Here is a 12,660-nt window from a genome sequence, read left to right as displayed (position 1 = left end):
CTCTAAGCAACGAATGAATTCTCTAACTGCAAGAAAAACCGAGGTCATGAGTCTTGCCTCCTCTTTCAAGCATGATGCCTTAGTGAGACATAGCACAGAGGTTCCTGAATCATTGTGTGATCGTCACCTTTGAAAGTTTCCTAAGCTTGTTGACAAGAGACGTCTCCATGGAGATTTCTGTTTGGGTTCTAGTTCTCTCCTGCTTGTGCAGGACTTTGGACTCCTGCTAGGGTTTTCCCATTGATTACCACATCTAACATATGAAAAGTCTCCTGTAAATGATTTCTCACTTGTGGCTCTGATTTCGAGAGCACCTTCCTTCCCCTTAAGAGTTCAAGGTGTCGGATGAGAAAATTTCAGAAACCAAACGAGGAGGGCTGGGATGCACATGGATGGTCACTGGGGCACAGGGCTGGGGTAATGCCTCTTTAAACAGCGAGGCCAGGGAGAGGGGGAGGTGTAACTCTGGAACCTCAGCAGTCCTGGTGGTTGGGTCAGGGGCAAAGGTGAGAATGGAGATGCTGCTTCCTGACTGGGACCCAGGGTGAGGGTGTGAGCCTTACTGACACCTGGAGGATACGGCCCCGTGGGCCAAAAGGCATTGCAGTTGAAGGAATTGGAGGGATGGAATCAGTGCTCCCAGAATTCCCTTTTGGAATTTTCCTCATTCCTGCCTACATTTTATAGCTAATGTATTACAACAGGCACGCCTCATTCTCACGCAGAGCTAAGTTTCTGAATATTTGCTGAATTAGTCAGGGGTTTTGTAATCCCTTCCAGCCACCGAAAGGCTCTGTTGGCGACTCTTAGAGTTTTAGTAGTAAGGACAGCTGCTATTTATTGACAACTTACCGTGAGCCACCAGCCCGCTCAGCACTTGTGCATGCACTGTCTCATTTAATGTATACAACAATTCTGTAGCAAGTCCTGTTGTTCTGTTTATTATTATTATCCTAATCCTGCCGTGGAGGCAGTTCTGGCTTGGTTTAAATGACCCTGCCCAAGCTCCAAAGCTAGTAAGGAATTCTAACACAGCTCTGACACCCTAGCCACCATGCCTCACAGCCCCTGACTTAGAGTTATGGAACATTCTTGGAAGCTCAAAGTAAAGAATGTTATATCTTTGAGTCAAAACCTCGTGGCATCCAGGACCGCAGATGAGTTTTGAAATGTGTCTGTCCCACGCTGGTCCCCTGTGCTTTGTGGGTGTGAGAGAAAGTGGAGGAGGTTGGCCACCAGGAAGAGGAAATGGAAGAGAGCTGGAAGAATGCATGAGCAGTACCAGTTGTCTGAGTTTTGGACGACCAGGTTGGCCTGGTACTTCCTAGGCATGGAGCAGGACTGATTTTAGAGAGAGGACAGCAAACGTCCAGTGATGGGGCAGTCACTGGGTTTTGCTCCCAAATTATGCCCTTGTCTTGTTCCAGATTAGTCCCTCAAAAAAACTAAATCTCTTCCTGAAAATCTTTCCTATACTAGTTACCCTCTCTCATCCCCACCCACCTCTCCAACATAGACTTTTTTTTTTTAGGCAAAAAATATGCCCTGATCCTATTAGTGCCTTTGGCTGAGGAATAGGCAAGTCTCAACAAGTCAACATACAGGATGTTTTTCCTCCAAAGGTCTCCAAGAAACTCAGACTTGTCACCTTCTCTTTATGATGGAAGCCTCTGAAGCTATCCAGCCACCATAGCCTGATATGGGGAAGATGCTTTCCATATATGAGGATTTTTTTTTTCTGGCTTGTTTTTGGGGTTATTTTTTTACAGCATGTCTTTCCATTAGCTTTATTCCCATTTATAATAATAATGATAGTTATCATTTATTGCTAGGCACAGGGCTAAATATTTTTGTATATTACTTTAATCCCAATATCATCCCTATACAGAATATATTATTATTCCCACTTTACAGATGAGATAACTGAGGCTTAGAATAGGAACTCTGTGGATTCTAAGCATTGGTTCTTAATCTCTACTCTGCACACAGCTGATTATAATGCACATCTAAATGACTTAAACAATTTTCACTCTGTGTATTCCCACCAATTGTGTCTCTTTTCTTTTTTATTTCTAGTGTCTTCTACAAATGCTTCTGGGAACTGGAGGACCCAGATAACCTTAGGGTTATCTGAATACGAGACCCCGGCACATTCTTCTTACACCAGCTGCTATGGCAACATCTATAATCCTTTGCCCTCTCCAGGCAGGTGAGAAAGCAATGCTCAAAAATTCTGCTACCCTGTTGCTAGTCAAAAGAATTCAGAAATCCCATTTTTTAAAAAAATAATTCTTATTTTGTATTGAAGTGTAGTTGATTTACAATGTTAGTTTCAGGTGTACAGCAAAGCAAGGAATCCAGTTTTATTTTAGGAACACTAAGCAGTCTAGCCCAAGGGTTGGCAAACTGTAGTCTAAGGGTCAAAACTAGCTGCCACCTGTGTTTATAAACAAATGAAGTTTTATTGGAAAACACCCATGCTCGTTCATTTAGATGCTGTCTGTGGCTGCTTTTATACTGAGGGCAGAGGAGTTGCAACAGAGATCACGTGGCCAGCAGCCGGAAATATCTGGTCCTTTAAGAAAAAAGCTTGTTCACGATTAATCTAGCACATTCAGATTTGACCCTGTTCTTAGAGTTCTGTACGTGAAATTCTGTGTCTGAAAGGTTTTTGGTTTTTTTTTGAATTGCTGTACTTGAAACTGTATCATTGAGATACCCACTTAAGACTCTTCTGGAGCCTTGCCGGACAAATACCCCTGTGCTAGAAAAGGCTGTTCATAGCAAGAGTCCTCATGGACAGTTGGTGGGCTTGATTTCAAGCATTTGCTGCCTTTTTGTGTCTGACCTTATGTTCATTCAGAAGCAACAGACGCAGCCAGCTGTCCTGTTTGTCTGTAATAGTAGTTCTTTGTAAACATTTAAAGGCAATATACAAGGACAGTTTGTTAAAATGTGATTTTGAAAAAAAAGATTGCCAACTCTGGATTACATATTTTTTCAGTTCTCTGCATACATGGGAGGAGTTGAGTTTGAAGTGGTCATCTTCCTCCATCACTTTCTCATAGGATATAATCCAAACCCCTGGTGCCAAGAAGTAGAGTATTTTCTGGGTTTGTGTGTGTGTTTAAAGAAAATTTAATTTTGCTTTCTTTAAGTCAGATTGCTTCAGGCACAGGAGGCTTACACAGACTATAACTTTTCAGGGTTAATTTTTACTGGTGAATTTGAGAGGTTAGTTTCTTATTAAAGCACTCAATGTTATAAGCAAATTGGAGATATTCAACCCCCAAAGCCTTGTTTCTCTTCTCCGTACTTAGCAAAAGTTTTTCTTGGCTTGAAATATTAGGCCAATTGTCTCAGCTCAACAAAGAGTGTGCTCAAAATAGAATTCTAATGAAAATATACCTCAGAGGACGTCAGATAGCCTGGTCTTCTGTAAATAATGTTTGCAAGGGAGTTAGAAACAAGAAGGAAAATGACTTTGGCCCAAAATTTGAGCTGAACTTTTTTTAATTCAGTTCTAATCATTTTGTATAATACATTTGCAAATGATTTTCCTGTATACTTATAGTTTACTTTCTTGACTGAGTTAGAAATGAGATCGAACATACTGTTCAGTGCATAAGACATTTCTAATATCCTTAACATCACTTCCATCGGACTGAGGAAGTGTTAAACATTTTTAGAGAAAATCTGTTTTTACGAAGTCTGCTCATCTATTTCAGGGAGCCCAAGATGGCTTGACAGCAGAGTCTGATGTCAAAGGGGCATAATGTACAGGAAATTAGAAACTATTTAAAGATCCCTATTGTGTGTGTATGCATGTGCACATAATATGAGCTCACTGTAGAAAATTAGGAGGATAATAAATAAATAAGTGGGAAATAATTTACCCATAATAATTATCTAGAGATAGCAGCTAATAACATTTTGGCACATTTCCCCCATTTTTCTGTATCCATTTTTAACATGGTCATAATGATACCATATATACAGTATTCCATCCTTCATTGTACATGAAATGCTACATCCCAGCTTTTTACTTCTTATCATAGATAAACGTGTTTCCTAATTTTTTTTTACAAAACTCTTTAAACCTTATTTCTTGTGACCAGTATGATATTCCACTCAATACATATGCCATACTTTATTTAACAGTTCCTCGTAGTTTGAATTGAAATGGCTTTTCAATTTTCTCTCTCTCTTTTTTTTTTATTGTAAGTGATGCTTTTGTTAACATCTTTGTGCAAAATGTGTGTCTGATCTCTTCCAGATTATTTCCTTAGGATCCACAGCAATAAATAGAATTAACAGATTGAATAGAAAAGCATATCTTTTTAAGCTCCTGCTTACTAGAAAGATTTACCAATTTATCCTCCCAGGCCAAAGAATTATGGGAGTACTTATTTCCATCTGTTCATCTATTTAGGATTCTTTTTTTTTAATATGATACAGTCTGATCAACTTAATTTGATCTGTTAACAAGGCAAATATAATAACAATCATCCACAAAGCTTTAGAAATTTGCCCTAAAATTGGATGTTATTTTTGATGAAAATCTGATTTTAAAAATAAGAGGAAAAGTGGGTTTCAGGATAAAGATAAAAAACTTTAGATCTGACCTTAAATTGAAGATTTGAAATGCTTAGCAATAGATCTATGTGTTTTTTAAAATGAGATCCTTTCCCCAGAGTGTCGAGGTCTTAACATTACAGAAAGCTACAAATTGGACTTCTGTATATAACGCTGGCAAGGGAGTTAGGACCAAGAACAAAAATGACTTTGGCCCAAAATTTGAGCTGAGCTTTTTCAATTCAGTTCTAATCATTTTGTCTAATGTGTCTAATAATTTTGTAAAAAAAAATTTTCCCCTGGTATGATGTAGTATAAACTCTCAGCAGCATAAACTTTCCAAGATTAGAAATGTTGAAGGTCCGTCCCTTCTGCCACCTAGTATATAAGCCAGTCAGATTCTCGGCTCTGCTACTGCAAACTGTGTTCTCAAATAACTGTGTTTCTTTCACTTCCGGTTGTCTTTTCCCATCCTCTTCCTTGTCTTACTCTCCCCGTCACTAGGCAAAACCACGGGCTTCTGTCCTGGAGTATGGTTGTGCCTCCAGAAATGAGATCTGTTCTAAATTCTCTTTTGAGTGTAGCCAGCTGTAGTAAGTACAGCCCCTCCAACCCGTGTGTGGTTTATTGCATAGCAAGGGTTCTACTTGTTTTGACTGGTGTGTGACGTTGTGGCAATCTGCCTTTGTTTTTATATTAGAAAAAAAAAAAAAACCACTAAATACCTGGCTTGGCAGAGTGTTTATTTCCAAAGCTCTTCTTCCCAAGACTTTTTAATCACCTTTACTAAAAGACATTGAAGTTTAAAATAAAAAGAAATCTACTAACTATCTAACCTGCTCTAACCAACTATTACAGGAATGAGGTTTTGCTTATTGGAATGGTCTTTATAGTAAGATGCCTTCATTTGGACATACCTTCCAAATGGGTCTCTGATTTTTTTATGTGATGCTGTTTCCAGTTTACACTTGACCCCGTACACCTTGAGGATGTCAAATGTGTCCTGTGGTACCCTTGCCTCCCTCTCAATACATTTCTTTGTTTCTGAGGAAAACGTTTCGTGAATCTCCCTTAATTTGAAGAATACTTGAAGTGTAGCTGTCAAAAATACTTCAGAAGTCAAAAATGTGACTCACACACACAGATAATGAGCATATATCAAAGGTTTATTTAACTCATTAATGAGAGAACTAATGAACAGTAAAGCTGGTTCCCAGAGAACTCAAGGGACTGAATTCCACACACTGAAAGGGAGAGTCTTGCCATAAGATGACTAATTTCGATACCAAACCAGTTAATATCCTACAGGGCAATAAAACAATGACCATAATCTTTTCTACCAGACAGAAGTTATTTGTAGTGTATGTCTTCCCAACAAAAACCTCCAAGTTAACGTATCACTTAACACAACCTGCGTCCTCATCAGTGGTAAATAGAAGTTAGACAAAAGCCTCTCTCTCAAGAGAAGTGAGCACTCCCCGCATGGGCCTGTTAGACAGTGATGCTGGAAAAACACACAGTCATCCCTTGCCTTATTTCCAAGTCTTGGATGATTTTCCTAACAGTGCTTTCTACTAACTGCTTTGAGTGTGGTAATCTTTGTACTCTGGGAACAAAAATGACCACAAGTCATAACCTTTCTGATTTCCTTCTGATTTCCTTTACTAGGCAGTACACAGAGACCGGTCAACTGGACGGTCCAGATGGAAACCAGTTGGAGGACAGCCTGGAGGGCAGTGAGCAGAGGCTCTTCTGGCATGAAGACTCCAAGCCTGGGACATTAGTCTGAACTGCAGTTGGGCCTCTTGACCGAGCACTGCGTTCTCACACTAGTGTGCCTTGCAAAACGCGTTCGTCTTCCCAGAAGGCCATTGGCTTTAGAAACCTCCAGGCATCCGAGGTGGAAGAGAGGACTCACATGGCCCCGGAAGTGAACCACATACTCAGCCGCACAAAACCCCTGAACCACAACCTGCCTTTCCAAGTCCAGGCGCTAACCTCACAGAGCAAGGTCGGACCACGTTGCCAGGGAGGACTCAGCCTTTCTCAATAGCAAGCACTACTTAAGGGAATAAAAGTCGTTGAAGGCAGACCTCACAACTGTGAAAAGTGCGTTCAGGGTCTCCAAAAGGAAAGCAGGACAGGGGAGATTTCAGAGCACAATTCAGAATGAAGAGAGAAGAGAAGACACAAGCTCCTCAGTCACCGCTCACCATCGGAAGGCTTGAATTTGTGAGCTGGCGAAGAATTACATACCATGTCTACCCAGACGTGAACAACTTAGACAGTATTGGAGAATTACTTGAAGGGAAGCTGGATTTTCATGAAGTTCCGAATGAGTGTAGATGTTTTTAGGCTACTATCAAGAGTGATGGTTTTCCTAAGCACCATAAAATGGGTTCTGGAAAGACTGGCTGCCATAGCATCCTGTCATATAACTTCACGGTAACGGACTGGGGGAGATGAAGCAGCCCACTGAGTAACTGGCAAACTCTGCTTGGAGAATGTTCTAAGGTACAGTGTCGCTGAGTTCCTTCTGTCTTTCTACGCCAGCGGCATGATGGGCTGGTACCTCCCCAACTCGGCTGTCACTGAAATGGCAGCCTTGACTTGGAAAGCTTTTATAATCAAGAGTTTGAAAAAGGATTCTGAGGAGATACAGAAAGAGCCCAACAACATAAAGGAAAAAAAAAACACGAAAACCACATCATTTTAGACGAATTGCGTGCCTTAAAGTTGTGAACAATAGAAACGTGAACATGTTGTCTTCCACAGGCAGTTCTAAGTCACCAAGTGACAGAAACAAGATTAGTCATTGAAAACAAAAGCAAAAAACCTCCAAGCTGCAGTAGATTTAATTATGAGGCTAAAACTACCTCATACTTTCCTTGGAAGAACTAATTCGCTATGGTTGATTGTAGGGAATTTTTTTTTAAACAAATATTTCCATATTCCAGATGAATCTTTTTTTGTCATCTCTACTCTGCTTCAGAATTCCATAAAAGGTGCTCCTTCCCCCCTCTTTTATACAGGTTTCTTGTTCATATTGTGAATAGAGAAGTTTCTGAACAACTTTTTTGGGAACATTTTCTATCTATATTCCAAAGCATGTAATATATACATAAAGATGATTTGTTAAACTGGTCCTTAGTCATTTGTATCATTAAAAAATGAAGTTTGGGGGAAAAAAACTTGGAAAACAAAAAGACATGCAAAAAAGTAACTTATTCCTTTTTGCATATTTGTGTAGCCTTCTAGAAACAGAAATACCCTTTTGCATATTCTTTTATTGTTCTGACTTTTTAAAGACCTATTATTTTTTTACATAGGTCAATAAATTAAAGGTGTGCTACTGAAAATGTTTACGTATCCTTCCATTTATGTTCAGGGTTCATACAAAACAGCTTAAAGTGCTCTACTGCAGGTAATTAGGTTGGACAAGATTGTAGATTTTTTAGTTATCGTATTACCGTATTTTATGGACTCCAAGATGCTCATTTTTTTCCTATTTACATTTCTGAAATCAGGGTGCATCTTTTGATTGCCGGCATGATCTAGTTGGCGGTGTTTTTTTTTTCTTTCTTGGTGATACATAAAAGAATGCTGTGTCTTAGAATTCATGAAATACGGTAGTTTATTGCCTCCTGGAGGATGAATGATGGGAATTTTTAGGCTTCCTCATCTTATGATTGTTGTTTATTTGCAACAAGTCGTGCATACTAGTTTTGCAGACTGGCCAACAGGTCTTTTAAATTCAAGATTATATTTCATCTGGCATCTTTTAATCACAAACAGTGGGGGGATGGGGGAATGGGAAGTGAAATATAGGGGGGTTAATTTTTTTTAATTTATTTTTTATTGAAGTACAATTACAGTGTGTCAATTTCTGGTGTACAGCACAATGTCCCAGTCATGCAAGGAAGTTAACATTTCTCATGCTGAAATAACCTTTTCCTGTTCAACAAATGGTATGCTTAGAATTGTAGGTATACCTTGAAAAAGCAAATACAACTTGGCTCCTAAATGGAAATAGAAGGTATAAAAATGGAAGCACAGTGGGCCTGCTATATGATTTTCCCCGCATCTTTTTTGAAAAGCATTTTTCAACCACATGATTGGTGTGCTCATTAGTAACCAAGAAGTTATGGAGGTAAAATTTTTAATGTGTCAAATTGATATATTTTTTAATGCAAAATATCATATACTCATGTTAAAATTTCTCATTTCAAATATGAAGCAAATATATAACATAAAAATATAATTGTGCCCTGTAAGCCTAACATTAACAGATACAGTTACTACTTTACAGTGTATCAGTTCAGATTTTTTTCTATGCCTATAGTAATTTTTAAAAAAAAGCATCATATTACAAGTACAGGTTATGACTTTTTTTTCCCCTGAAATCTCTTGGGCCTCACTTTTTGTCCATGTTTATTGATCTACCTCATAAAGATGTATGTTTTACAAGGTGGATTGAAAAAATTGCCTCACCTTCCTGGATGTTTAATTTTTTTCTATATTTGAGAAAATTATTCAAGATTCTTCCTTGTATTCATAAGAGCTTAATGTTAAGCAATAAAGACTCTAGAATTGTTTTAAACTATAGTTTAAAGCCTGTTTTTAGGAACAATGGTTCAAATGTCAGTCTTTAGAGCTTTCAGAATCAAAAGAATTCTTTCCTTCGATACAACAGAAAAGTTTTGATATTTTTTCTAAACGATCAGTGGAGAAAACCCTGTTTTGAAAATTTTCAATCATTTTGGGCCTTTATTTTATAAAGTGAAATAAAGTGAATTATTAAGGGGAAAAGTTAATTTATTAGAAAGTATGAATTACTGGATAGGTGAAATATTAGAGATACGAAAATATACATTCCTTTTGATTATTAGATTCATCAGACGAAACTACTCTGTCACGTTTCAAAGTTTTTAAGCACTGACTTTCAGTTTCTATTCTTAGCTTGTCCCACGTTCCAGTAACAGAGTTTCTAGATTACCCTTTGAGTAGCGCTGATCTGGAGTTCTGTCAAAGAAGGTGCTACCGCCATGCTTATTGATAAGGCAGGTCATTCGTTGTCCCCTACAATCTCGCAGGGCATGGAGATACAGTCCATTTCCAGAGGGAAGAATCTTTCAACACATACATGGAGTCCAGAAAATGATGCAAAACTGAACTCATCTTTGAGCACAAATTTTGTCCAGCTCTTCATCCCCCATGTTTCTCACTCCATTGCCAGGCCCTCCTCTGGGTTTCCAGAGGCCTTTTCTACTCCTCTGCCCCTCTCTACCCCTTTCCTTGTGCCACCTTGAAGCAGAAAAAGGAAAAGTATGTCCCTTTGCAAAACTGAGCTAGCATTTGTTGAATTCCGCTTCACTGTGTTCCAGGCCACTGTGCTTGACATGCATTTGCTCATTAAATCCCCACGACAGCCCAGTGAGGTAGCTGGTGCTGTTATTTCCATTTTACAGAATCTCACAGTTAGAAAGCTCAAGTAATTTGCCAAAAGTCATGTAGCTATTGGGAGAAAAGCTGGAAAGAAGTCCTGACTTGTCAAACTCCAAATCCTAAACTACTGCTATCTTGTTCCATGAACAATTTCTCTACAGTAAGGGTAGCAAACAGGATTTTCTTTTTTTCTTTTTCTTTCTTTTTTTGGTGGGGAGGTAATTAGGTTTCTTTTTTTAATGGAGGCACTGGGGATTGAACCTAGGACCTCCTGCATGCTAAGCATGCGCTCTACCACTGAGCTCTACCCTGCCCCCAACAAATAGGATTTTAAATATATATATTTATTTATTTATTTATTTATATAAATATATAAAATATATATATTTATATAATAATTATATATAAATATATAATAATTTTATATTATATTTATATAATTATATATTTATATATAATTATTATATAAATATATTTATATATATATAAATGAAAATTGAGTGAATATATGCTAAGCTCAGCTTCCCTTGCTCATTACTTCTTAAAAATAATGGGCCCAATTTTCTTTCATTTCCCAGCAGCAGGGAGGCAAAGAGGCAGGCTTCAGTCCAGAGGTCCAGAGAACTCTTCTTTAGGGCACTGCTTACGTGGTTGCCCTCAAGGCTGCATTATTTATTGCTATGTGAACTCATCAGTGGACCGAGTACATTTCTTAAGTTGTTTTCTAGTTAATAAGATGTCTCACACCAGTGAATATACTCATTACAATCACAGATAACCATAATGAACTAAATATTGATCGGGAGCAGTGAAAATATCTATCGATCCTCCCCCATTTGTGATTGCTCCGTGCAGTGTGGTAACATGAAGGTTATATATGCCCTTCTACCCTTGCCCTAAGGAGTCCTCTTGGAATTCAGCTCTATCAGACTTACGTGCTTGTAGCCTTCGCTCTTTGAGTCTCTTTGGAAAGAGTAAATCTGAGATGAATTTATTAATCCTGAGCCCACTACCAGAATGTCTTCATAACACCTCCACCCTCTTCTACTTCTGATGACTCATTGAACGAGTCTCTCTCCCTGCAAAAGAAAATAGGAGGTACACACGAGATTTGTTTTGGTGATACTCATCTGATGGCCGTTCTTAACATGAACACACCTACGAACACATTCTCTCCATTTCCTTTTGTCTTCAAATACCAGCTGCCTGAACAAGGGGACCATGTCCTGGGACCCGGAAGGGGATGGGAGTTGACCTAACTTCTGAGTTGTAGATAATTATCTCTTCTTGAATACTTGTAATACTCATGAAGTGCCCAGCATTTCAAAGTCCTGTGATTTTCAACTGCGGCATTTGGAAATGTGCTGCTGTGTTTTAGAATCTCTCAATGATTTGGAGGTACTATTAGCATTTAGGAGCCACGGGGCATAAAACATAATGCAAAGATGTGGAATGATCTGACATAGCAAATAGTTGTTCTATCCAAACTGTCCAAAGTAGCCCCATTGAAAAGCCCTGGGTGACGGTGACGTATCTAGGAAAAGGTGTTACATCAACCTCGATGGATGCTGCTTTCCAGTATTTAAAGCAGAGATTTCCCAAGTTTGGAGGCAGAAAGGGGGATGGGGAAGAGATTGTATGTGATTTGAAAAACCAGGTATCCAACAAATATTAGGAAACCAACTGTGTGTCCGTCGCTGTCTGACTCCAAATCTGATGCTGTCTATTTAACCATGACGTTATAAAAAACAACTGATCACCGAGCACCTCTTCTAAGTGGAAGCCAAAGGAAATGAAAAGGTAAGAGAGCAAGCAAACAGGAGTCAGCCTGGGGAGGAGAAAGAGGGGGTGGTCAATGGGAGGGATAGAAATCAGATGGGCAAGGTGAAAAAACCCTGGGAAAAGGACCGTCTGGGGCAGTCTGCCGTGTGTGGGTTTTCAAGATGTGCAATTTTGACACTTCTCATCAGGGTGTAGCTTGAAGGTATTCCTGATGAAGGGCCAGTTAATAGCCAACTGGGCAGGAATTACCTTTGCAAAAAGGGTGGAGGAAGAGAGCAAAGGCATCTGAGGAATGCACTGGAAAATCCTGTGAATTAGGCTAGCTTTGTAGCTTCCCAACCGTGGCTCCCGACACAAACATAACTTTTCCCGGAAAACCAGTCTTCACGTTGTCCTCTCTTCATTTTCCAAAAGGACATGGTTCCATGAGGGATCAAAGGTTGGGAAGCCAGAGTGAGAAAGATCTCATCGGGATGCCAGCAGCCCCAAACTGGGAAGGGCGTTCCCAGCAGCCCTTCAATTACCAGGCAAGAAGCCTTTCTGGGAGTTGATAGTGGGTGTCTGAACAGACATCACCATCTTTATAAAGCAGTGGTTAAATGTATGGTCTTTGAAGTCAGGCAGATCTGGAGACAGGCTGCCGGGTTTGGACCCAGTCCTGGCCCCACTGCTTGCTGGTTGTATGAACTAGGGTAAATTTCCTAACCTCCCGGGCTTCAGTTTCCTCTCCAGGACACATCACACAAGGGCTGAACAAGATAATGCACAGAAACAGCTCAGCACAACATCTGGTCCCCAGCAGATGCTTCATAATACAAAGTATTGCCTGGAAAAGGTGGTAAAGTTGATCTTGTGCAT

The 12,660-nt window shown here is 39.4% G+C and overlaps 1 protein-coding gene across 3 annotated transcripts in view; it reads left to right on the top strand.

Moving 5' to 3' along the window:
- Nucleotides 1-7,720, top strand: part of FRMD4B (FERM domain containing 4B) — a 284,737-nt gene extending 277,017 nt beyond the window's left edge. For all 3 annotated transcript variants that reach the window (XM_072941679.1, XM_072941677.1, XM_072941678.1), the window contains 2 exons: nucleotides 2,077-2,209; nucleotides 6,244-7,720. In XM_072941679.1, coding sequence (XP_072797780.1) covers nucleotides 2,077-2,209; nucleotides 6,244-6,364 — 254 coding nt within the window. In that variant the 3' untranslated portion in view covers nucleotides 6,365-7,720. The remainder of the gene's footprint in view (nucleotides 1-2,076; nucleotides 2,210-6,243) is intronic.
- Nucleotides 7,721-12,660: the final 4,940 nt, after the last annotated feature.

This window comes from Vicugna pacos, chromosome 17, assembly GCF_048564905.1.
Source record: "Vicugna pacos chromosome 17, VicPac4, whole genome shotgun sequence".
Classification (NCBI taxonomy): domain Eukaryota; kingdom Metazoa; phylum Chordata; class Mammalia; order Artiodactyla; family Camelidae; genus Vicugna; species Vicugna pacos.
This window is presented reverse-complemented; position numbering and strand designations above follow the sequence as displayed.